General features: G+C 39.8%; 1 protein-coding gene across 9 annotated transcripts in view; it reads right to left on the bottom strand.

Moving 5' to 3' along the window:
• Positions 1–535: 535 nt before the first annotated feature.
• The window catches only part of Cobll1 (cordon-bleu WH2 repeat protein like 1), a 134701-nt gene continuing 107343 nt past the window's right edge, over positions 536–27893 (bottom strand). For 4 of the 9 annotated variants that reach the window (XM_060390287.1, XM_060390284.1, XM_060390289.1 and 1 more), the window contains 8 exons: positions 18965–19124; positions 18300–18374; positions 17644–17763; positions 14182–14413; positions 13107–13204; positions 9074–10926; positions 7064–7240; positions 536–1739 (listed from right to left, as the gene is read on the bottom strand). In XM_060390287.1, the coding sequence (XP_060246270.1) occupies positions 1641–1739; positions 7064–7240; positions 9074–10926; positions 13107–13204; positions 14182–14413; positions 17644–17763; positions 18300–18374; positions 18965–19124 (2814 nt within the window). In that variant the 3' untranslated portion in view covers positions 536–1640. The remainder of the gene's footprint in view (positions 1740–7063; positions 7241–9073; positions 10927–13106; positions 13205–14181; positions 14414–17643; positions 17764–18299; positions 18375–18964; positions 19125–27893) is intronic. The other 5 variants (XM_060390288.1, XM_060390286.1, XM_060390291.1 and 2 more) reach the window with 3 other exon arrangements.

Raw genomic sequence — 27893 nt, forward strand, 5'->3', positions numbered from 1 at the left:
TCAGATTCTTTAGTTTTGTTGGTCTCCTTGTGGGGCTCCTGTCCCCCTCTCTGCTGATTTATAAAGATAAAATTTATCCGTGCAGAAGGTTCTCACTCCAACTTTGAAACAAGAGAATAGCACCATCCGGAACCAGCTGAAGTATTTTATGTGATGGCATCAGAGTATGAGAGCTAAACTATTCACTGGGAATCCCGGTAACTGGAAAGCACTGCTATTGCATGCATGCTAGTGGCTGGAAGAAACATGTTCATCAGGGCTGGGCAGATGGTTCAGCAGTTAAGAGCCATGGCTGCTCTTTCAGATGACTCAGATTCCATCCCCAAAACCTACCTTCCAGCTCACTACCGTCTGTAACACCAGTTCCACTGGATCCGATGCTTTATTTTGGCCTTCACAGCCTCTAAGCACACAGGGTGCACAGGCATACACGAAGGCAAAACATACACACTCATAAAACATGCATATAAACATGTTCATCAGTTAAGGTATTCAAATGTGCTAGTTCACACAGACCACGCTGGAAACAACAGGCTTCAAATGTATAACTTGCTTTTATTAAATGGGGGAAAAATTCACGTTTTGTCAAAATGGCAGAAAACCCAGTAGCTTTAGAAAGAGTCAAAACAGTGTCAGGCTGTTTGGACTGTTTTTGGAATAAAAGGGCAATTACATTCTTAAGGAAGTTCAGGACACCTGCATGTTCCAGACCCAAGAACCACTGCAATACCCCAAGTACTGTTTTCTTCAACCATTCTGGCTTTCCAGAAAATATATATTATTATTTAGATGATTAGCATCTGAGCTATATAAATGACTATATTTTGCATTTTATTTTAATCAAAACCAGGATTTTCAGAACTTCTAACTTCAAAGTTCTGAATGTGGGCACAAACTAAACCCTAATCCTCCCTGTATACCAAAAGTGAAATATCTGTCACAATATATCAACATTTTCACAGGAATATTTTAAGACTTCTGGCATTAGAAAATAAGTAATATCTGTGAAACAATGTCATAATTATATACAGAAAATATCTCAAAGTCTCCTTGTGCAACTTCTAGAGGTTAAAGTGTTCTATTTGAAAATACGTGTTGTATCCTATAAATCTGACACTTGTAATTAGAGAATACACAAAATAAATCTCACAGTGATTCTTCAATAAAGATAACCGAACATTATTTGTTGGATTTAATAGTTTTCCATGTCTTTCAGCAAAAAAGACTCTATTAAAATTTATGCTTCTAGTTATAACCTAACACCGAGACAGTGAATGTTAGCTTGTGCTTGCCTGCTTCTGTGTCAACAGTATGTCTATATATCTCAGTTTACATCTTCATTTCATGGCAATACAGTATCCAGAAGTAAAAAAAAAAAAAAAATCAAAATGCAGTGATTATTCACCATTGGAAAAAAACGAGTCATTTACACCTTGTTCAACATTTCCAAAGCAGCAATATTTAGCTATGACATAAAAAATGGCAAAAATTATTATAAATTATAAATTCTAGCCATTCTTCTTTTGGCATTAAATCCATAATACAAATGTTTATTCTTGAGCAGATTTGTATATTAATGTACATCTGAATGTATATTTGCCAGTATCCTTTGCGGGCAGAAAGCTGGTCTGCGATGTCTGTCACAGCAGGGTAGTGTTATCACTGTCCTGGGCATCAGAGGACAGGTGGCTGAGTCCCGACTTCCCGTTCACAGATATTGTATTCGATGGAACAGTAACCTAAGAGGAGGAAGAAACACATTTTGTTCCCATCAGTTTTTATAAAATGGGACAGCTGTCTAATTTTTAACAGTGATCACATTATAACTTCTGCTTAACTGTAAATGTTGGCCTTCGGTATTTATCATTCAACGATTTACAAATAATTAAGAAGAAATGTTCTCTCTATCATGAAATGGAAAAATGACAGTTGCTATTTCTACAGCAAACAAGCTAAATAACCCATCAACACATCTTAGTTTTTATAGAATTACCAAGCCAACCTAAAAGACAAAAGCACAAACAGACTGCAGGCCACACTGTTGGAGCACAGTGTTAGCTAGATGAATCCTGTCTTCTTCAAAGTGCTTTGAAAGAAAATGCAAAAAAAAAAAATAAGGTGAATTTTGCAAAATTCTTCAATTTTGCTTTAATGTCAGATAGCAGTTTGAAATCCTCCTCTTAAAGACAACCTATATGTTCAAAACAGAAGCATCAACCACCAAAATTGGGTCTTTAAGAATTCTTCTATGGCAAGGGCTATAGCCAACTGTCAAGTCTATTAACTATTATGCCTAGAATTATCGAATGATGGAAGGGCTTTACAGGAAGTTTCAATCAATAAAAACACTCAGCCTTCAAAACCCAATGGCTGAGTATTCCATTTGCAAGCCACTGGAGGAAAAAGAAAAACATTTAGGACACTCGAGCAGGATGGAATACACCTGCCATCTCAGGACTTGGGACAATGAGGCAGAAGAGTTCCAGACCAGTCTGGGATGCAGAGTGAAATACCCCACCCCACTCTCAAAAAAAAAAAAAAAAAAAAAACCTGAAGAATTTTTTAAATGCCTTGGAATTCTCAAGTATTTTCTAAAAGCTTTATAAGAATAGAATTTTTTTAAAAAATGAATCATGAATAAATATATATGTCAAATATAAAATACAATAAAAATATAAGAAAAACAATCTCTAGGTTCTGATTTGACCAGCACAGATTTATAAAGTTATGAGGGTCCCTGGAGCTGTAGTTATAAGTCTTCAGGGGCTGCCAGGCATGGGCTCTGGGAACTGAAGAGCATGGGTCCTCTGAGGAAAAGCATCAAAAGCTCTTAATTACAGGGGACCCTCGTAATTCTTTATAAGAAACAAATGGCCAGGCTGTGGTGGCACACGCCTTTAATCCCAGCACTTGAGAAGCAGAGGTGGGTGGAACTAAGAGTTCAAGTCCAGCCTGGTGTACAATGAGTTGCTGGAACTACGCTCATAATGCACATAATTAACTTACAACAGAATTCATTTCTAAAATGATCTATTTTATGTGCATTCCCAGTACCCACAGAGGCCAGAGAAGAGGTCTGATTGTGACTGGCATCATGGGAATTGAACCTGAGTCCTCTGCAAGAACAAACAGTGCTCTTAACCTGCACCTTCTCTCCAGACCCCACTAAAGTTATTTTTAAAAAAAAAACTAATATTTAATAACTTACTGATGTGCCTATTGATTATCTACTCTTGATGTTTAAAGAATTTCCATGAATAGTCACAAATTTTCAACTGTGGCTATGAGACACCAGTCAATTTTACAAAAAAAAAAAATTAATGCATTTACAACCTGTGATTCTTTGTTTAAAATCAAACCAAAAAATAAATAAATAAAAATAAAGAACAGACTAATTAAATATCATAAGCCAGTAAGATCTGGGAGGCATCCGTGAGCTTTTTGTTCCTTCCAACTTCCATTTAGCCAAAGATAAATTTTACATTCTGAGACAATCTACACTATGAAGTAAAAACTGTATATAAATTTACTTTAGACTCCATTTTTAAAGCATACTCTATTTGTAACAATGCAACAGCCTAATTTCGAGTAACTTAGGGGCCACAGAAAGCACAGAAAGCACCCAAAGTTCTTTTGTCAGAATAGACCATCAGTAATGGGTGATTTAACTTCATTCTCTATGAACAATTTGTTGATTCATGATTCATGGATAAATTCGAAGACTGAACACAATTTTAAAACATTGTGCTAAGCTAATTAAAGCTTTTTCTGAGGACAAGCCAGTCTCCATAGCTACCTGGATGGTGAATGGGAGCAAGGTATGGAAAAACCCCAGGGAATCGTGAAAAAAAAAAACAAAAAACAAAAAACCACAGCATGTTCAGAGCCACATTCACACAACAGACATGAACTGAACACTCTAGGTTAGTAGAGTAGGTTAGTATGTAGGTTAGCTGCTCGCTCTGCAGGAGCCACAGCCAAAGCCAAGCTGGTATCTGGAGCTCAACCGAACATCTGAGTTCAAAGAGACAGGCAAACATGGAACCACCGCCTCTTTCTGTATTCAGATTTTGTCTGTCTTGAGCTTGGGCAGGATTTGCATATGCTGTCACAGCCACTGTGGAGTTTGTATGTGCTGCAAGACATACCTGTCACAGTGCAAGAGTGGAATGGAGATTGTGGAGGAACCAACCACTTTCTGGTTGGATTTAAGACATGTTCCACAATGTGAAACTCATATCTGGAACAGTTATTGGAGTCTCCAAACCTTTAACTAGACAGGTCATAAGTCTTGGGGGGGGGGGGGGACCTGAGACTATTCTTCTGCTAAACAAACATATAGTATTAAATCAACCCCTGATGGTTTATCAATATACCCGTAGATTACTGCATCTCTCATGAACATCAGAAAGCTTCCTTTTTTGAAGTAGATGGCAAGTAACACAGAGACTTGGGACTTGTCAAGACTGATAGGATGGAAGACCTCAAGATGCTCATCTCCCAATGGGACATCCATATCACAACTCCTCCTCCCAAGGCTCAGTGACTTTTGGGAAGAGGACGCCGAGAGACTGAAAGTGTCCAGAATAGTGAATGACTACAAGAAAACAATGCCTTCTGGACACAACAGATCAGTTGCACGAGGCCCCACCTTCAGCTGAAGTGCTATGGACAACTGATGGCTTCTGGCAAACAGAAAGTCAGTTGTAAAGGTGTGGCTCTTTGGTAGGTTAACCACACTTCTGTATATAGGTAGCCAAATTCCCAAGAATACATGGGGAGCATATATTGGACTTATCAACAACAACAACAACAACAATAAAAACCCAAGACACAGAATAGGGTGAGAAAAGAATGAGAAGCATATAGAGGGCAAGGGATGAATATGATTAAAACAGCTTGAATGAAAGTCTCAAAGAACTAAGCAAAAGCTTTCTAAAGGAAGGAGGCAGATGGAGGAACAGTCAGAGGAGTGAAAGGGTAGTAGTTGTGGATAAACAAGATCAACATACATCGTATACATGTATGGAAATATCAAAGAACATTAAAAAAAAGGTTCCAGTAAGATAATTTATTCTTCAACAACACTATTGTTTGTTATTTTTAGAATTAGCCTAACATTTATTTGGAACTTTACAACAGGTATGGCATGAGCACTGTTACACGTAAGTACTGGTTTACAAAAGTAATTTTTAAGAGTACACACTACAGCGGAAATGCTGGTCGCCGAGTTTAGAGACTGTGAGTATCACTACTTCTTTTAACCATTTTCAGCGAAATGAAACAGATTCTGTCTGAAATGTTCATTAAGAAACTTAGGAGTTGGCACTCTGCAGGCTCCGAGCTGTTAATAACCTCCTACTCAATGAGATAAAGTTTTATCCTCAATAGAATCTAAAGTAATGAGTTTTAAATAGGATACAATTATAGGCACATCATTTAGGTCTCCTTTCAGTTGGTTCAGATCCAGCTATCTCGAAGCTGAAGAGTTTCCCATGTGAAAGCCCTGCCAAATCAGGCCCAGGAATCCACCAGTACCCAGCTGCTGGCCGTAAATACACTTGCAGTTCAATGTACAGTACCGTGCAGCAGCTACAGTGAAACTGGTTGGTATGTGCACTTGTCTGCTCCTAAGGCATTGCACGCAATTCCTGTGTCAGCACTGGGCTCTCCTGTGGACCAAACGCAATGCTGCTTTTCAGGCCCAGGCTCCAGAGGCGGCCGCGGTTGGCTTAGTCACCTCTCTGCCCTGTGTGTCCAGTAAAATATTTGTGCCTCAAATTTATTGAATTGAGGAATATTAGATTGATGGCAATTGGGTGAAACATCTTTAACTTCCTGGTGAAGAACAGAAAATCATTTCATAAACAAGAATGTGATATTTATTTATAGTGGTATATTCTCCCATTGACAAAGAAATTTGTGAGAACTGGCAAAATACTAATTTCAGTACTTAAGTACACATGAACTTTTTCTGCAGCCTTGGTACCTGTGTATAACCTACAAATTTAGGTCTGTCTTCTGAATTATTCCTTCAAATATGTTTCTGTAATTTTGGAAACTACTTATCAACTTTGCCTCAGTGGTCTCTGACATGTGCGCACACACACGCACACACACGCACACAGACAGAGGCAAAAGCCTTGGACAGTTCTGCATGACAAAGGTTTATGTGGTGGGAACACCTAAGATACTGGCTCTGTATTTCCATTTTCCATCACTCCTATTCACTAGTAGCTGTACTTTCTGTGGAACTCTACGTTTTATTCAACAAGTCTTGTGGCCTTTCTTCAACAGGCTCCTAATGTGATTATCAAAGGAGCTCAAGACATGAACTACCCATGGCATCGGCAGAATAAGAACTTCCATGCTGAGGTACTTCTCAAGGCGACGGCTGCTCAACCAGACCATGCTCTCCCAGGAGAAGGAGGTGGAGAAGGAGGAGGGACTTTCCTGTGACACCCATGTTTTGTCCAGAGGAATCGGACTTCTATTCCGCTGCTCTCCTATGGCTCAGCACGGATGAGCCAGATCACGTGGTGGGCGCCATGAAAGTGGGCTCTGGGTGAGTTCTCCTCTGCACGCTCTAGCATCTTCTCTACAATTCTTTGTTTCACTCAAGCTATAAAACTGTCCCTAAAACCCACATACAACAGTTACTTTGACCACTGAGAGATGACTGAAAACATAAATGGCCCCATTGGTAAAAATCACCCTTTTTTGGAAAAAGGTATGTGTGGGGGATGTTCAAGTCTTTCTTACCGTGCTAACATAATTTCTTAAAATCAGAGTCCAGGCTGGCTTTCTACATATGCAAAATGAATACAGTCATATTCTGCACCTGGACTGCAGAATGGAAAACAAAACCCTGACATGTATTTGTATGCATGTAAGACACTGAAATCCTTCAGTTTATACCTCAAAAATGAGCCCTGGAAGAAAAGAGTAATGTCCGGCATCTTTCCTGTCCATATTTGAATGTTAGAAAGATCCGCTGATCAAGTATTAGTTTTACAAGGCTGAAAATAAATCTGTGGTCACCCATCTGCTTGGTAAAACTTACTCTCTTCAGCTTGGCAGCAGCCTCTCCAGAACGGATTGCGGTCAGCAAGCTCTGCCGGACAAGCTCTGGGTCAGGGCTTGGCAATGTTAAAGAACTCTGTCTCTTAAGGGTGAGCGAAAGGCCATCAGCTGAAGTCAGCATTTGAGAACTCTGGTCATTCTGTACAGGTTTACTTTGCTATAAAAAATAAATGCAAGAAGCTTTTATGAATTCCAAGAGAAGACAGGGCTATTTTAAAAACATTTTTATTATTAAGTCTCTTTAAAAACCACTGTTTGCCATGCTAATGTTTTGACCCATCTCTGTACCTTCACCCTGTACTTAGTTAGCTCTGCTGGTAGAGCCCCGTTTGGAGATCAAACATGTCCCTTCCTTTCTCAGCTTAGGTAAATCTAGAAGAAAAATGCTAGCTAGCTCTTTCTGCTTCATGCATACAGTGGCAATTTTACTGTGTGCAATTAATATTTCGAACACATGGAACTGGCTACCAGAGCCAAAAATCATGATCAAATATTCCACAAACTGAAAAACAAACAAACAAACAAACAAACAAAAAAAAAAAAACCAATTCATTTTCATGGTTCTAACGTATTCACGCAAATGTGTAAGGCTAACAATTTCATAGTTTTGAATCCAGTATGTGAGTTAACAAGGGACTATTGATGTCTCTTAATTGTCTGAGTTTGGTTTTTTGTTTGTTTCTAGAAACTGAGAGAACTATGAGCTGACCAGTTTTTCTTTATTTTTCCTTAAGGCTTAAAACAAATGGTAAGAACTTCCAAATTAATCAGAAATTTAATTAAACCTCTTAAAAACAAAACTTTAGTAATTGATTTAATTGAAAAGTATTATATCAAGCAATCTTTAAAATGTCTTTTACTGTCAAATATGTATCTTTACTTTCTAAATGAACTAAATAAGGCTGAGGTTCTGACTCAAAAACTGTATCTAAGCTTCTATTATTTAGGAATGGTGATCCATTTCAGGGAAAATGCAGGCTCTTCCTCCAAGTTAAGAATTCATCTCTGCAGCACAGCTCTCTTCTTGATACTAGATTAAACTAATAAACATAAATGTCAAATGTATGAGGAAATATTCTTCAAGATAAATATTGCCTTAACAATATAAAAAATTTACTTGGCACCACAGTCACTGTTCTCTTAGTCTAGGAATGTTTGAAAAAGCTGTATAAAATACTCCTGGAACTGTCACACAAATGTCAAAGTATTCTTTAAACACTACCAGAGTAAAATACGCAAAGTAGCTTTTGAAAGACTGCCTGCGGAATGCCATAAACGAGACTGTGAGTTTCCTCATCTCCTTTGACTATTTTATGTAAATCCAGAACGCAAGCTGCTTAGATGGCAATTCAGGTCAATAGCATTTTTTCTAAATTACTATAGTTGGATATATTTTGGTCTACAAGCATACAATGGACATTTTAAAATATTCATTTAAAATGGATAATTAAAAAAACTATATTAAAGCCACTTACATTTTAAATTAAGCTATAGGTGAGATGTTTGGTAAACCGAGATTGAATGCACAAATTGAGAAATGTACAACTGAGACACTTTTTGGCCCCTTTAATATGTGTTATCATTTGTTTCCAATAATTAAAACTACTTATTTGGCAATTATATAGTGCCATTTAAGTGGAGGAGAAACTAAAGTAAACCATAATATCCAGAACAGTTAATGAAACTAGAAAAGCACAGAAAAATAGTCACTACTCTACAGTGGCAATTATACAAGTGTAAGAATAAACATGAAAATATTTGCTAGTGATACAATGTAACAATGGCATTATAACACTATCTGAGTTATGGGAAAGATAATTCTCATAGTATAAACTCAAGTTCTTAAACATTACCAGTCTTTCTTCTAAAGATACTAATTCAGAGTTAAGCAATACACAAACCATGCCAAAATATCAGAATGAAATGGTCTGTCCCTTACTTTAAGCAATTTGTAGTAGAATCTGATTATACTGGAAAAGTTAAGGCATACCTTATCAACGTCATCAGGCTGGCAGACCTCTGCAGACTTATTTACTACATGGGTCTTTTCATCCTCTGTGTTAGTTGGAGGCAGGGCAGAGGAGCCATCCCTGGATGACTCTGGACATGACTTACTAAAGGACTGTGACCTCTTCACCACAGCAAGGGCAAAGGCAGAGGGGCCAGAACTGGAATACGGTCGTGGGGCCCCAAACGTTTTCAAGGTCTTCAGGTTTACTGATGTTCCCTGACCACCAGCAAGAGCCACAGGCTTGGGAGCTACAGGGGGAAGAGATGTCTCAGCAGGAAGAGCTACAGGCTTGGGAGCTACAGGGGGAAGAGATGTCTCAGCAGGAAGAGCTATAGGCTTGGGAGCTACAGGAGGAGGAGATGTCTCAGCAGGAAGAGCTATAGGCTTGGGAGCTACAGGTGGAGGAGATGTCTCAACAGACAGAGCTATAGGCTTGGGAGCTACAGGAGGGGGAAATGTCTCAGCAAGAAGAGCCATAGGCTTGGGAGATACAGGAGGTGGAGATGTCTCAGCAGGAAGAGCCATAGGTTTGGGAGCTACAGGAGGAGAAGCTGTCCCAGCAGGCTTCTGGGTGATTATGTTATCAACAGTTTTTGAAATATTGGGCAGTGGAGCAGAGTGAGTCCTTTCGTTCAGGGGAGAGACACACTGTTCTGGAGGAAGCCGTGGGTCCCTTTGCACCTCTTTGATTGCTGGTTCTTTGGGGGTCACCCCGGGGGCCGTGTGAACACTCTTAGCAGCTGCGGATGTCACATAGTGGCCTGAAGCTCTCTTCTGCATCTGAAGAAAGAACGAACTTGGCTTGGCCTGGGGATTTGAAGCACGGGATCTAAATTTTGCCTCCAAAATATTGTTTATATCTTCCAAATTTGGTGCAAAAGGAACGGTGCCCGTGTCTGTAGTCATTCTGGGAGGTTTGGGAGGGCTCATCTCAGTACCAGCGGGTGAGCTCACAGTCCTGTGCAAAAGATGCTCTGCTCCAAAGCTGGGCTTCGGTCTAAGGTCAGGCTGAGGCTCCTGTGAGCCTCTAGAAGCCACAAGGGTTTCTGTCTGCTTGGCTGTTTCTTTCATATTCTCAAGCATCTGCTTCTGCCCTACAGCAGGCATCTTTTGATCTTCTTTATTCCCCACAGTTTCCCATTCCCCGTCTTTCACCACTTCCAGGGACTTTGGAGGCACTATTTTATAAGTAGTCATTCCAATTTTAGGTATATACTCTCTTGTAATTTCATTTGAAGGCTTTGGCTTGGGATTGTGGTCCTGCCTGTAAAGTGGAAAATTCTTTAGGGGAGAAGCAGTTGGATTCTTATCACTTCCATCTACAGGAGACAAAGGGTCATCATTCCCATTTGTACACGCTAGCTCTTTCATGGGGAGTCTATCTTGTACGTATGTTGGGGTGCCCTGACTCCTGAATTCTCTCGAGGCATTTACAGAATCTGGGAGACTTGCAGACGAGTGCTGAGCTGATCTATTGCTATTTGAAGTCTGCACAGACTCATCAACCCTGAGGTCAGATGAATTACGGTCTCTGTGATTCCCATCAGAACCACTGCAGGCAGGGGTGGCCTGAATTGCTGCATCCTGCATTTTTGCCTTTTCTATACTTGGTTGATTCCATTTTTGATCTGGTCCTGCTGATGCTGTTATATGATTTTCCCTCGAACTTTTAACATTATCCATTCTACATGCAGGAGAGACTGTCACTCTATCAGTTTCCATGTCCTTGGCTGTCTTTGGGGCTTTGTTTTCTATGGTGGTTTCTGCTTTCCTCGGTCTGTTTTTCACATAGTCTGTGTTTGTGGCACCAACCACGATTTCGTTTTGAACTGCTGAGAGACAAAGAAAAAATGCTGTCAGGCATATACTTTAAAATGGAGAATTCAATTATGCAATGTGCCTCACCTATTTATAACTAAGTTATATTAGTGTGCTACATACCATTTCCAGCTTCTTAATTACACAAAGGCAAGTACTAGGCACAGAAAAAGAGTGCAGGCTGTTTCCAAGAGAAAAATAACTGTAAAAACATTTTTATAAATCCTTGATAAGCAACTCTAAGTCATCAGTGTTAAAACTCTGAATTTCAGGTCTCAATCTCATATTTTCCGTGAATTGACCTATTTATCACTCTGTTTCTCATCAACATTTCACAATTATTCCCAAAGACTGTCAAAAAGACCAACTAAACCCTGAGTACAGGTATATGAATGAGCTTCCCACATTCATTCATACCCAATGATGTTTACCAAATGTCTATGAATGGCCGAATCACTTCAAAGAAAAAAACAATATAGGGAGAAGGTAGTTACTACATTAGCTTTCTTTTTCCCCACTATTCAAAACTAACACTGACTTCTATAATGGGACAAAATGATGGTGCCGTTGTAAAAAACAGAATAAAATATCTTAAGAATGACAAAAATTAATTTTTAAAATCACCTACAAGTTAATAAGGGTTGGTACAAAGTACATGTAGATGACAGAAAACATTACTGAGATATTCTTATAACTAACCTAGCACTAACCTGGTGTCAAAATCTTACTTATATGACTATTAAATTAAAAAAAAAAAGGAGTGACTTGCTGATTTTTAGATGGTTTCAGTATCTAACCTGGGCTAGTGTCTCAGCCTTCTGAGTACTAAGATCACAGCTGTGTGTCTTCATGCCAAGTTTAAGGAAGAGCTCTAGAGACTGGGATCCACAAGAGTGGTAGAGGCCTGCCCTCTATGTGCAAGGCCCTGCATACAAAACCTACCACTTAAAAAAAATAAGTAAATTAACTCTCAAATGAAATAGTTATAAAATCGTGGTTTTCAACAGCAACACTATTGCCATAACAGTATATATAACAAAAATCAGACCCAAGAAGAGTTGTAGAACCTTTTAATGTAGTATCAGAGAAGAGGACTAAAAGTGGAAAGAAATGGAATGGATAGGATCACAGTCCCATTAGGTTTGAAATTCTGCAGTACATTCAGGGCAAACACCCACCACCACCACCATCACTTCCATCAACAACAACAGAATTGGAACTATCCATTTCCTTTCCAAATATGAATTTTATAGCCCCGTGTCTATTTTCTATGACTATTAGAATTTTCACTTGACACAGACTGGAACATAAGAATTTATAGGCCTTCCTTCCCTGTCCCTTAAGATGTATTATCATGCATTTCTTGAATTCTCTACTGAACATTATTCTGTTCTGAAGCTCAATCCTATGTAGGTATGTTGTGTGTCTTCATATTTTGTTGTGTGCTATAAAGATTTCATAGGAAGTCACCGATTCAGTTTCCTGACCCAACGCTGTGTGACTTGGCTGTTAAGTCAGGAACACTGAAGTGCATGGCTTGCAGTCATCAACTGACAAAGTTAACACAGGTGAAGTGTGTGGCTCAAAACTGAGGGGCCAATGTAGATGGAAGCAGTTTGCTTTACAAGGACAGGATGACCCTTCGCCAATTGGCAAAACTGAACCCATTACATCATAAGCAAAAGAAGAAACTGCCTTAATTTGGATGTAAGAATGGGGAAATAGTGGCAAATGGTGTTGCATAATTAGATGGCTTGAAAATCAAGCAGGCGAGTTTCATCTGAAGTGTGGCAATTTTGAGTATTAAGTAAAAACATGCACTAGGGAACTGAGAGGAACTTAGGTCACAGACAGATGCACACAGGACCCAACTATAAGACCTGAGGCTTATGTCAGGCAGACTCAAACAGTAGAACATCCATAGAAGCAGACACAACAGCTAAAAGACTACTGTGGGATTATACTTTTCCATGTTCACATCTTTGGCTCACCGCTTACTAGCTGTGAGATAGTGTCTTCATAGCTTACTCACCAGTGAAGTGAAGCTAAGAATAACAGTTCCTGCAATATTCAAATGAGAGGCATGCACTGAGTCAATATATTAAAAAAGTGACTAAACATGTTTTAAGAACAGTCCTTGGTTCATCATAGTCTGTGACAGGGCTAGCTAGACATTAGTGTTTATAACACTCACCACTCTCTTGGTCTGGATGCAGTATCTTCAAGTCTTTTATACTGTCAGATACCATGTCTTCATTGCTTCTGTCACATACAACAGGATTATGTGGCCCTCTGTAAGACATGGCACTGTGATATGTGGAGGGTATTCAAACACATCATGAAAAAACACAGGCAATATTTTTTCAAAGACAGATGGTCTAACATAATCAGCCTTTCGGCCAGGTATTAGAAATTTGATAGCAAAGAAGAATTTAACAGAGGAAATGTTGCTATGAAACATTAGCTTCAGTATACTGGTTCTATTGCAAAAGGAGAAGTAAGGGGCTTGGTTAAATGGACAGTCTTCCGAATGAATGTCCTTCCTTAGTTATTAGGAGCTATTTTTCTCTTAAAGAGAAGAAGAAATGAAACAGATCATCTTAGTCTTAATCTGACAGAGTCAACTACATGAATCAGGATGTGAATTGACCTCACAGACTTTTTTTTTCTGGTTACAGAAGAGTTTAATTCGGAGACAATCCCATGCAAATGAGGTAAACCTCTTACAAAGAAAGCTTATTTTGCTTGTTTTCATTCACTTTAAGCACAGCATTGCATTTCAAACACAGTGCTTGTGGACTAGTGGAGCCTTCAAAATTCCTACATCAGCTAGACAGGCCTTCCTGCTTCTCAGACCTGACTATAAGAATGTGGGTGGCTTAATTTATTTCTAATTTATAGAGTGGCCCCAGTATGCAGGTAATGGAAATCCTCAGATGTATTCTGTACAAAGTGAAAACCTAATGATTTATTTGAGTCAAACAGATCATCGACAAAATATATGAACAAACACACTCTTTTGTTTTTGACTCATACAAATTAACTATGTGTGCTGGTGACCTGACATGAGCATAACGAAACTCTTGAATTGGGTTTCATCAGAATACAATTACATGCAGCTTGATATGTTATTAGCAAGCATTTCACGAGTTTAGTAAGAAAGACAGAACCTAAACAGTCAACTATAGCTAAGCTAAGCTGTTGTTTCTCAGAACAAGAGCATTAAAAAACAAGCCACCACCTCAACGTGTATCACAGAAACTACTTACTGTCCCTCTGTGGTTTTGCTTTCTTGAGTTTTCCCCTTGGAGATTGGAGAGGCCTCTCCATCACTGATGCCAAGGGCTGAATCAGGATCATTCTCCACCGTGTTTATATCAGTAGATACTGAAGCAACATCAGGCGACTTCACAGAAATACTTTCAGCTTGATCTTTGGATGCCTCACCCAGTTCTTCCTTTTCATCTATCTCTTCAAGACTATAATCAGAGCTTACACCAGCTTTTAAAAAAAATGCAGATACAATCGTAAATATTAACCTGTCCTGTTCATCCTAAGCAATCAAGCAAGGAGGAGGTTTTTATAATAATTATCTAGACTCTTAAAATGTGGTTACAAATTAATAGTGAAATGCAGTTCTAACAGTGAATGGTCCTGTGCATATATAAGCAGATCATCTCACACTCCTACCATTCTAGAACCATGTTCTATCACTCTGGGCTTTACTCAGTGAAGGTGAATCTTATAAACTTCACAAAATTGCATTTAGGAATGAATGGCTTTGACTGGGTAGCTTTATAGTCAAGTAATAATAATATGAACTAAACAAATTAGCAACTTTAAATTCAAACTAATAGTACATGAGATTTTTGTACTGTCTACTGGTATGTATGTAGACTGTCTCAGTAGACACCAGCACTTACTACAATTGAGGGTTTCTGAGTCTCCTTCAGAAATATTAAAGCTCACAGCTTCTGGTATGAAATTAGAATCCTATGGACAGGGATAAGAACTGTAAAGATTCTTTAGGTGTTTCTAATGTGCAATCTATACTAGGAGTTATTTATCTGACTGCTTAATGTATTTTTTAAATAAAAGAGAATAAATATTAACCAATGCAAATCAATTTTCATTCTCACTCATTTTTTTTTCTTTCCTTAGATGGGATACTTAACCCTATGACTTTATGCATGCTAGGGAAACAATTTACTACTGATCTATGTTCACAGCCACTTTATAGTATTTTTCCCAAGAAATTTCCCAAATTGGTCTTGAATAATGTTCTGGAGCTCAGGAAGACTTAGCCTTGCAATCCTCCTGCCTCAACTTCCTGAGTATGTGAAATTACAAAAATGGGATTACAAATCACAGTTCCAGTTACTGTTGTTTTAAGTTTTTTGTTCGTTTATTTTTTTTTTCCCTTTTCCTTTCTTGTTAAGGTCTTGTTGTGTTGCCAAGGCCAAGGCCGACCTCAGAATCTTGAAACTCTGAATGCTCCAAATATAGTCACAAGTCCCCATGCCTAACAAAAGCAGCTTCCGGTGACACTTTTTCCTATATGCCAGAAAGTATAACTTAAACACACAGGCAGATGCCCACGCTCACGTTTCCTTTTCTCTTTTTGTTAGCTTAATTTAAACTCAAGTATATTATCCTCAATGCTTTAAGCCTTCCTCCCTCTACTTATACTTAAGTTTCATCCCATACGAAAAAGTAAGTGTGTGCAGGTTTTTTCAACAGTTTTAGATAATACTTCATTCCACAACAATTTCTTTTTTTCATTTCTTACTACCCACAACAATGACAGTAGAATAGAGAGAGAGAGAGAGATTCCAGCAACTAAGTGCTCATAATTCTTGCCAAGATTAGCTGTGGAAGTTAAAGTATACACAAGGCTCTGGATTTTCTGCTTAAACAAACTAAACATCTCCATTCACATCGTAGCATCTGAATGAAGTTTAACTTTACCTTGAGAGAAAGCAGTAAGGTCATACATCACTGCCACAGTGGCCAAACCAACCATACACTGTAACCGATGTGTAATTTTAGTTTGAGACAGGTTCATGTGTTAACTTCTGACATTTAATAAAAAAATATGAGCCAGGTGTGGCAGTGCACAGCTTTAATCCGAGCACTTGGGAGGCAAAGACAGGCAGATCTCTGGTGAGTTCAGTACCAGCCTGGTCTACAGTGAGCTAACGGACAGCCAGGGTGATGTAGAGAGAACCTGTCTCTAAAAATAAAGTATGGAAAAAGACCAAAAAAAAAAAAAAACTAAGAAGAAAGGAAGGAAGATACAAACATGACACAGGAGAACACCTTCTCTAAGTATTTTAGGCTAACATGAGCAATACCCATTCCGAAAAAAACCACAAAACAATAGAAACATAAAAACAATACAAAATCAATGCCAGGTGCGGTGCACATGCCTTTAATCCCAGGGCTCAGCAGGCAGAGGCAGGTACCTTCCAATGTGTTTTTGATCAGCCTGGCTTATAGAGAAAGTTGCAGCCAGCCTGGCTACATGGACCTTGTCTCAAAAAAAGGGGGGGGGGGTGTTTAGTAATATTGATTACTCCCTTTACAAAAAATAGGTTACTCAGAAAAAAAATGTTACTGAATTTAAACAAAATTGAAACACATGAAGATGAAATGCAACTAATGTTTCAGAGGCTGTGCTTGTTTGCAGCCTTTGACTTATGAAGCTATGAAACCGAACATTTAAACGTGTTTCCAGATGCCACATTTTTCCTGGTTATCACCAAAGTGCAAAAGCTGTTTGACAGATACTATGCCTCTGGTAAAACACAATTCTATTAAATCAATCCTAATCACTCTTTCAAGTCAGCACTGTACTGTGATGTAAGGATGAGTTACAACTTCATTATCTATTTTACAGTTTGGAAACATTTGGGTATTTTCCCCTTTGGAGGCAATTACCCTGAGGGATTCTACAACACTGCAGGGTTTGTGTAGACTCAGGCTTTCATTTTTCTTGGAAAAAATATCCATGGGCAAGGTTTGTTGAGTCATATAGGAAATGAGTTTATATATTTCATTTTAAAATACCCTGCCAAGGGTTGGGCTATAGCATCAAGGCCTGAGGCTAATCTCCAACAGGGGAAGCCCCTCCAAAAAAATTCCTCATCAAATTGTTTGCCAAAGTCCTCAAACAATTTTGCATTCTCACAAGGAGCATGTGACAGTATAACTAATTTTACCAAGGTTGAAATGATAAATAGCTTATTTTTTTAGTCATTAAAAAAAAGAGTAAATTTATAAGAAGACTCAAGTTTTATATAATTATAATACTGTGTTATCTTATAAGAAAATAATTCTACTTTTAAAAGAGGAAAAGCATCTGAGAATAACATGAGAAAAAATAAGCCACACACAGCTGGTAGAGGGGGAGATTTCAGTAATGAGTATGTGTAAATATTCTCTTGTGTACTCATTGAGAATAATAAAGTGCAAGCAAGCCTTTGGAACTGTAGAAAACCAAATCACAAGTGGAAGTGATCCCCAGAGCCACTGCTTGACTCCTCTCCCACTTTGCTCAGCTTATTTAAACGGTTCAGGAAAACAGCACATTTCAAACCTGGATAAGATTTCAAAGAAAAGGGGCAAATGCTTCTTCACTTGTGAAGTGTTTTACAGGGGGTAGCAAGCAATCTGATCTCTACTGGATGGCACATACCAAAGCCCCGGCCAGTTAGAGCCCAAGCACCTACATGTCAAGGATGCTACAGCTGCCTCTGGAGTTCCAGGGCCCTCAGAGAGCGAGGTTTCCTCCGCCGGTTTGGGTATAGTACACTGTTCCTGGCTTAGGAACCCAGGGCCAGGAGAGCCCTCTGCCAAAGAAGGAGAGTCTGTAGAAATGGCACTTAGACAAGAGAGTTAAAACACAGCAAGCAGACATCCAGATACAGTGAGAAATCAGTGCTGCTAGCTCACATTTACCCACAGAAGAGCCCTGAAAGGGAAAGCAAGAAAGATACAGGACAAAGCGTGCCCATCTTGCTGAAACTTTAAAACCTTCCTATTCGTATATATTTTATGTTGGCAACGTTACTGATAAATCTGAGACGGTGTTGAGACGTACTGGGGTGCGCCCCTACCTAGAAGGAGGCTGATAACTGTGTAATAGTTATAGGCATGCATAGGGAAAAACAAGAGAGCAAACAGGAAAAGCACTTGGGGTTCAACTCCAGAACTGAAACTGTGACCTCTGCCAGCCTCCTATCCTAGTGTCTAATCCTCGGGGGAGAAAACAAAGGATTTGTTTCATAGTACGCACATGTGGGGAAAGGAGGCCAAAGAATTCAAATCCTCAACCGTCAAGACATTACTTCCCTTCACGATTTCAGGGTGGGGTGATTGGTCGTACCTGGGCTGGACACACCCTCAGGAGAGTTCACTTCCAAAACGCTGTCCGGAGCCATCCCGTCTTCCAAAATCGGGGCTGAAAGATGCCAAACAACTGATGACAACTCTTGCGGAATGTTCTGCTTTTAACTTAATCCAAGAAAGATGAGCCTAAACTTACTAGGTCATTTTACCATCCAGTTGTGAAATGAGTAGAAGTTCTACCACCAACCCCATTCCTATGTGGTCAATCACGGATGGCAGTTTCTTTCTGAATAAATCTGCATACTGTTCACATGCCCTTTGCAATAATGGAACTGTATCGTTTCGTCATTTTTGTTACGGGTTTTTTTCAAAAGCAGATATAAATAGATTCTTTTAAATCTAGTATCATTGGCAATATATGTATGTATGTATGCATATATGTAGTGTGTGTATATTATCTCCAAGGGCATTCCTTAAATCCCAGCACTAGGGCAGAGGCAAACAGATCTCTGTGAGGCTGATGACAGGCTGGTCCGATTAGGGAGTTCTAGGATGGCCAAGGCTGTATAGCAAGAACCTGTCTAAAATATTAAAAAAAATATATAATAAATTAAATTTTAAAAAGACAAGTTATATCTCACGCTGTTGTCACTGACTATGAAAACACAAACCAAAGCCGATAGACTGTTCAAGGAAGAATACCGTTATCAGCTGCAGGGCCGTTCTCATCATTCTGATGCAGGGGTGTTTTTGAAGGTGGGGCAGGTGCTTTTCGCTTTGTTCTTTTCAGAGACGAAGTTCCCACTGATGTGCTACTGAGCTGCAGTGACCCTGTCCTCACCATGACCCCTTCAGAGGAACTCTGTAAAAAACAAAATGGCCGTACAATTGTATATTCAGATGTCAACCCACCACCAGCTCCAGGATAGCCCTGACCGCCAGAGCAAACGTATCGAATACCAAAAGAGACCACAGCAGTCATTCGTTCAAAACTAGCATCTGCCACATACAGATGGTAGATCAGAGCACAGACAGGCAAAGAAACAATGAACAAATACACAAAAAAGTGACCCTTCTAGAATATTTAGCCTAGGATGGGGCTGACACACAAATAACAAACTACAGTGAAATGAGAACTTGGAGTGACACAATTAAAAGCTAACTTTTGCCTAAAAAAAAAACCTCTAGGCAATCTGTTGGATGCAAAGGACAGTATACAGGGAGGTAGAGAGATGGGTCAATGGGTAGCACTTGTTCCATGAGTGTGAGGTACTAAGTTGGGAGTCCTGACACCAACTTAAAACCCACACATGGTACCCCACATCTGTAACCCTGTGTGTGCAAGGGTCGGGAGTGGAAACACGTGGACCATAGTCCCTCTGGGAGACCGGGAGACCGGTCAACCCACTCGTAAGCACAAGATTCAGGAAGAGACCCTGTATCAAAAAAATTAAGGCAGAGCACAATAGAGTGAGATACCTAATACTAACTCCTGGCTCCCCCACATGCATGGATAGGACGCCCTCATGTGCAATGTAGCACACAGATATGTGTGAGAAGGCACTCATGTACATGAGATCACACACACTCTCTCTCTCTCTCTCTCTCTCTCTCTCTCTCTCTCTCTCTCTCTCTCAGGATAGAAAATAGAAGGGAAGGTTGCCTTACACTAAGGGATGACTTAGGGTCCCAAGATGGCTCAGTGGGTAAAAGATCTTACTGACAAGCCTAGTGACTTGGTAGATTCCTGGGACCTATATGATGGAAGAAAGACTAACTTTTCCAAAGTTGTCTTCTGGCCTCCTCATGTGCAATGCAGTACACATATATGCATGTGAGACAGGTAGTCATGCATGCACGCATACAGAGACGCACACACACCCACTACACACTTATAAATGTGTGTAGTGAATTTAAAGCGCTGACTGAATATATGTTTTTCTGTATGAAGATAAACATGGAAAACATAAAAAATTTACATGTGACATGGAAATGGAGAGGAGAATGATACGGAGGGCTGTTCTCTGGGTCTAGAACTCTCTCGTGATAACAGCATCATCTTTCTCATTCTTTGCACCTCCTCAATGAATCCCACCTGCTTCCCAGTTTGATGCTTTTAGACAAGCACTTCATGGTTTTCTAGCTACTACAGAGAAGGATGAACTATTCAGTCTGGTCGGTTCCCTCCCCAACAGAGTAAAAGGGCAGAGTTTTGTTTTCCCTATTCTGCCCACTCCTATATTTCAATAGCAATGTCCGGCTTGATTATTATAAGAAGCTGAGGTAAATTTGAACTGGGAATACATGTATATCTTGGGTTAATCTAATCTCACAAGAAAATTAAGTACATTAAAGGGTAGTAAACTAATTCATAGGAAAATTTTTTTCATTCTTTCTACTTGTTTTGGCTTTTTATTGTTTTTTTTTGTTTTGTTTTGTTTTGTTTTTACTGTTTTCCAGACAGGGTTTCTCTGTGTAGTCATGGCTGTTCTAAACTTGCTCTGTGGAGCAGGCACTAGCCTCAAACTCAGAGATCCCCCTGCCTCTGCCTCCCAGATACTGGGGTTAAAGGTGAACTCTGTCCAGTTTCATAGGAAATTTTCAATCCTTATACCTTACTATGAATTAAGAAAAATTTTAACAAATTTACTACTTCATGATTTTTACATACTTTTCCAAAGAAACCTCCCAACACCAGGCAAGATAAAAAAAAAGTTTGATTTAGCACCTACATCAGGTTCTAAAGTATACATCTCATGGGAACAAGCCCTGAGACCCACAGCAGTACTCACTCAGCTACACAAATCTCTCTACCCACACACTCTCTTCACAAAGGGGCTCCACCATGACCTCTGTGGTAGCCAACAATTAAATTTCCATAGCACTTGGTAAAATACCTACAGACAAACCTAAGCTTTACAGCCCTTACCAAACTCCTCTCCTTCCTCTGGAACTCTTCAGACCCCTCTATAACCATGTAAGGAAAAAGCTACAATGTGTGGCCAAGCCCACATTTGGATTCAGAGTCACTAACGTCAATCCTGATTAAATATTGCAATCAGACCCCTTGGGAGGGCATGCAAATGCATCCTTAATGGACTTATGAAATAACTCAAGGACCTTTGCGACAAACAGCTGAGAATGAAACACAGGACCTGGTAGTGTTTAAATGCCATATTCAATGGAACATAAAGTTAAACAGGCTTCCTGCTACTGTCTCTGTGTTCTGAAACTTTCCTTTAGTACCTTCTGAAAGTAACAAATTCTCCTCATACCAGCCAAGCGGAGGTTTGGCAGGAGGTTTGTCCACACTGGCCAGAAGGCAGAGCCTGCACTAAGTCACCAGGCTATTCAAGGCATAACAAAGCCTGTGTTCTTCGAAGATGCATGAAGACTGTCCTAACAAAATATTTTTTTAAAAAATTCCATCATAGAAGATGATTATGAAAAACTGCTGGAGGAACAGAGAGATGGCTCATCAGTTAAGAGCCCATGCTGATCTAGAAGAGGGCTGGAGTTTGATTCCCATCACCTCTGTCTGGTAGCTACTGCCACGTGTGGAATCTCAGCTCCAAGGAATCCGATGCCCATTTCTGGCCTCTACAGACACCTGTGCACCTGTGGACACACACACACACACACACACACACACACACACACACACACTTAAAAAAAAAAAAACACCTCCTATGACTGTAAATGTATCTAACAAGCATATCCATAGGTGCATATTAAAAGGTTTTGGCTGTAGTGTTTCAAAATACTTCATGACCTAAAATATCGAGTGTCACGTGACATTTGGAAGGAGAAATGACAAATTAGTAAAGAAGAAACATGAACATAGGAAAATAATGAAAATCACATGCGACCTGATGCTGATCTATACACCGTGCTATAAGGGAGCAGGTAGCCAATGCAGACAGCATCAGGGAAGCCTCAAGTTCTAAAGGATCTGTCACAGCACTTTTTAAAATGTTCACCTCAAAAATTGAAAGCATTAGAGGTGATTTCTCGATGGATGGATTTACTTCCTTTGATAAAGCCCGGGTGGCATGCCACTCCCACTGTTTTTCTGGCTCACCGGTGGGTGAGAACACTGTAAGGTGATCACGAAGTAACGGCTAGAGCTCTCGCCAATTGCTTCCCCGAGAGGTGTAATAGAATGCCCTCACCTCTAGGCTGCATCCCCAACCACTGCTACTACCATCCACTCTTTCACCTGATAAAAGCAGCCACGGCGTGAATTTTCTCTGGCAAAAGTATGTGGTTAGAGTCAGAGCTCTTAAATGTGGGATAGAGGAGTATAACCAAGCAGAAGACACAGAAATAGAAAGGGGAGAGATTTCTATACACAGGCTCACAAATTTCTATGAACCTATCTATAACTCAAAGGCCCACAGAATGCCCACAGATTCATTTATCAGTCTGGAGGTCTTAGAAGCCAGCCAGTAAAAACTTTTTACATGATATTTACATTTCTAGGGATAAGGAATTTAAAACATATCAAAATGAGATGAACTGCAGTTTCATAAATGGTCTGATTTTTTTCAGTACTATTTATGAAGACAGCTGAAAGGGGAAACACAGATATCCTAGGAATGGGTTTTATAATCTTGTCCTGTGAGATCCACCCCCTCAGCCTGCAGAGTAGAGACAGGAATGCACATTTCTACAGATGCAATTTGGATCAAAGGTGCTAAGAAAGTGAACACCAGGGGAGAATGTGACTGTTACTGTCACAAGGCTTGACCTGAAGTCCTATCATAGCCATAGTCTATGCAGTGAGTGTGGGGGGAACTTAATAAACTTTAACAACAAAATACAAATGTAAGGATTGGTGCAAATGGTCCAAAGGCAGGAACAGTGAACAAGTAAGAATGGTGCCTTTAGATGATAAGCGATAAGCTGATGACAGATATACATATATTTCATTCTGATTTATGAATGAGACGAATGCGAGAGCCTTTAAGAAAGCAGCTTAGACGCTTTATCATCTTGTAAGATGGGAAGACAAGAGGTGACTGGTTACCATGAAGAGTTTTCTCAGGAGAAAAACTACAGTCAGCTAAGACAAGCTGACTAAGATAAGATAAGCGAATGAAAACTAAGGGCAGAGTCAAATGTGAAGATCCTTTATGTTGACCATGGCACCACTTTTTACAATACAGGGTGAAACCCTAGACCTCTATACTGTGAAGTCATCTTTACTATACTTAATATATCTTTTGGTCAAGGTCTTTATGAATAGAAGGTACGTACATGCAAGTTAGAAGGCTTCAGTGTTTCTTAACTAACTTATAGCCAAGTAAACTATTACACATTTAGGTCGAGTATGTGACACATAAGGCTGGAGAGGCTCCAAAGTCAAGAAGATCAAACACTAGAACGGAGACTTGCACAATGACTACAGTTACAAAGAAACACATTATAAGCTTCCAAAGTGACCAGCCAATTTATTCAGTACCGTTAAAGGTGAACTTGTCTAGCTGGAGAGAGGCTTACCAAGTGTTCCCAGGATGGAAGATGGTATACTCTAATGGTGACTAACAGAATCTGGAGCAAGGATTAGGGGTTCAGCAAGGGAGGAAATGTTTTTGTCTCGGGAACTCCTGCCTTGTCAAGTATAGATAGTAATCACATTAACTATGAAAACTATCTATGTCAAAAAGGGACTGCGTTACCCAAAGGACATCATGCATGTCCTATAAGAGTAATGCCTAGTGCACAGTACATGCTATATAGACATTCGCTGGCACTACTGCAACATTTGTCCATTTTTCAGGCCGTGAATGTTATTTTGTAAAGAATAAAATGAGGTGGGGAAGAATTACGGATATAAAATGCAGTCATTTAACACCCTCTGTCCTGAGCTTGTTTGGAAGGTCTAGAAGGGGAGCTCAGCTCCTCCTATACCCTTGAGTGAAGGCTCCTCCTTTTCCACTGAGCTCTCAGCTTCTGCAGGGACACACACGGAGAAGAGGGGGAGGAGACACTCGCCTAGACAGCCAGGTCAACCCTGGCAATCAATGGGATGACTGCTGTCGTAACCAGATCTCCTTCCCCACTGGCCCGGCTGCCTTGCCTGGACTCAGTAGATGAGGATGAGCTCAGGCTTAACCTGACTTGAGGTGCTGGGGTGGGTTGGTGGTGGTAGGGGCTCCCTGTTCTGAGGAAAAGAGGAGGGGGAATAGGAGGATGAGGGTGGGAGGGGGACTAAAAAAGGAGGGGGCTATGATTGCGATGTAAAGTGAATATATAAATTTAAAATGAAAATAAATAAAACAATCTATCAAAAAATTAATAAAATCATCTATATTTATAGATACTGGAAGTGGACTACTTCTGGAATCTGTCCTAGAATCAACTCTAAAACCAACACTGCTTATGTTCTGCATCCGTGCTTGGCTTATTGCATATGCCAAGCTTACTGCCTGAAAATCTCCACTGTTAAGTCATTTCTCCATACCATTAAAGACTTTAATAAAAATTAAGGTTTAACACCGGTTTGTTACATCTTGGCAATAAGTAGTTAAATGTGTACTGTGGGATACACATTTGAAGAATTTCATAAGCATTATTAATTAGAATTATCTGCTTACAATTCTTCAGATTTGCTATCAAATTTCAATCCCTTCAGTCAAATTATGACAACCTTTAAAAGAAGGGCTGAGATTAAATCATTTTTAAGTCTGAAGGTTTCAAAACATGAGAAAACAGGTTTCTAAACTCCCTAAGAGAACCTGCCTTGGTTAATCATTAGCTACTCAATTATTTGCTCTAGGTAAAGCCACTGATAAAGCTGGGCAATGTTAGTGAGTCCTGCTCCTCAAACGGGACCACACCCCCCCCCCCCCAAACTTTATGACCTGTGAAAAAAAGAAATATTACAAGGAAAACTGGAACATGCAGGTGAAAGGTGGTAAGGTCAGATAGAAAACCAAGGCAGGTACTCCACCTGAACCCACACCTGGATCAGAATGAGCTCACTCGGGTGGAATGAGGCCTAACAGAAAGCAGAACTAAGTGTTGCCCAGCAGTGCTGAGTGCTGGCGCTGGAGACATGACTAGCTTACATATTAGTCACGGGGGCACCGTAACATGGAGCAGGAAGATCAGTGTACCCTGCATAAAACAGAAATAACACAAAGGGGAAAAAAAAAAGTCCTCAAAACAGAAACAGAGAAACCCAACTGCAATGATGCGGCTAAATGTTCTAGTATGGGATCTTGGATTTGATCTGCTTTTAAGAATATTTTTACATTCTGGGAGAGGTGGGTTTAGGAGGGACCTAAGCAACCCCTTGAAAGGATCTTTAATCTTAAAATTCATTTTCTTCTTATAGGATAGAATCACATTATGCTCAGCTAACCTTTTCAGCAGCATAAAATGCATTAAGTATCTTATGATTGACATTCGGCTTATTCAAATATACCATGAATATGTCCCAAATGTCTCAATTTCATATATGATTGAGGGTAGAGTTTTAACTCTTGGTGGGATATCCTGAACATAATTTTACAACTTATACAGAAAATTTGGATTTAAATGTCATTATTTTAAAGATAATTATTAGGCCATCATTAATGGAATACAGAAATGTGAGGAACTGACTTTGCAAGTGGGTAAGCTTGGTTAAGTTTCTGACCTGTAACAACAAAATCGGTAAAATTGCATGTGAAATATAAACAGTGCTTAACTTGAGAAGGAATTTTTAAAAAGAACAATTATAAATCCTAAAAAGTACTGGTCATTCCTTTGAGATTTTGCTCTTTCTTTACTCATGTGTAATTTTTACATCTGTATACTCACATGCATAAAGAATTGGCCTTACATGGGTTGGAAACATAAATGCAACTTGTTTATCTGTATGGAAGCAGTCTGAGAATAAACTGTCATTTCTGGGTAAAATACGGAAAATCTTCTTCCAAAGACCGGAATCTCTGCTCTATTAACATCTACTCTGGAAAAGGGAATATCTTAAAACTATAAGTCACGGTTTATAGAGTCTATTTTCTTATTATCTAGTTAAGCCCATATTAAGAGTCCTCACTGATAGCACGGAAAGTCTGACCTTGTCAGGATCAAGTCAGATTACAGAAGTGACATGTCAAGTGTCAGACAACCATGCTGAGCAGGAGGAGACACCAGGTACAGGGCCTGCAGCTCTTCAACCCACACTATGTGGCAGTCATCCTCTCTGCCAATTTCAACACCATACCCATCATTCTTCTGAAATAAGCACTATGACAGAGGCCAATAAGGTAAAATCATCGCACAGGTGTTCCAGGTGGCATTGTCTCCAATAGCTTGGGGCCTTCTGTTGCTAAATTAAAGTTAATGCCTCCAGGGAATTCCAAGTGGCTCAGCTGGTCACAAGATTTGTACCAGACACATCTGGTATAAAATGCATTATTAGTTAATACTGACATTTAGACCCTCTAGTTAATAGGTTCAGGAAACGAACACGTCTTTCTCACACTTTAAGCCCTCTGCTTCTCTTAGTGACACAAGGTGCCTACGTGGATTCCTGTGTTCCAGTCAGAGCAGAGGGACAGGTGCCAGGTGTGAGGTCTTCCACGTTACTATTGTTCTTTGAGTCTCAGAAATCTTTCAACAGGAGTGGGCATCATGACCAGCTTACCACGGGCCAAAGGTCCACACCACAGGGCACTTTGATCAGGTAAAAGCCAGACTTGTGTAACTTTGTAATGTAAGAGCTAGAAGCCTCTGGAAGATCTGGTTACAAAATCTCATTCCTCAGAGGAGAAAATGCAGCAATGGGGAGGTTCAGTGACTGTGAAAAAGCTGATGGAGATAAAAATATGACAGAACAACCAGAAGAGCCCACCATAACACAAGGCACGTGGAGGTTTAGCCGCCGCCCACTGACATCCACAATGGCCCTTTTCTGTGCGAAGAAACAAGCACAAATTTTAAAGCCTATGTTATGCCCCTGACAGACTTGTAAATTCCTCTTCCTGAGACAAATCGGTGTTTTCATCAGTCCTGTACACTCATGATTCACTGAAATAGATTCATGTAATCAAAGCTAATTATTAGCGACAACTTGGCTTTAACATTTTTAAGCCCAAAGATCAAAACGGAGCTCAGCAGTACATCTTAGATGAACAAGGAGAAAGCAGAAACTAGGATCCCAAGTAAAAAGGAAGGGATGATGGTTATCTTGGTTCCCTGTAATCAAAACAACCTGGACAGACATGTTTCTAGGGACAGGTGACGAGAACACCTTAGAGATTAGCGGAGCTTAGAACCCAGGCAAATGGGAAGCAACAGCCAAAGGAATAAACTGGCACTTCAGTTCATTCCAGATAGAAAGCCAAAGCTGTCAAGCACGATTTGTCCATGTGTCTTCCCTACAGACTTACACCCATGGCTCTCTTCATCCGTCCTGGCTTCTGTTAACGCATGCTGTTCTTCTAAAGCAGGGCAAGTCTGCTCACTCAACTTCAACGCCACAGTAGGGGAGAGGCTAAGCAAGCCTTGGCCCTTCTGGCTTCAGTGTTCTGGTATGACCTTAGTGTGACGTTTAAGGTAAGGTCGGCTTTTTGCTTGTTGACAGACAAGGAAGAGAAATGTGTATTTCAAACTACAAGTGGTCAATCCCTTGTTC

This window comes from Meriones unguiculatus, chromosome 8, assembly GCF_030254825.1.
Source record: "Meriones unguiculatus strain TT.TT164.6M chromosome 8, Bangor_MerUng_6.1, whole genome shotgun sequence".
Lineage (NCBI taxonomy): Eukaryota > Metazoa > Chordata > Mammalia > Rodentia > Muridae > Meriones > Meriones unguiculatus.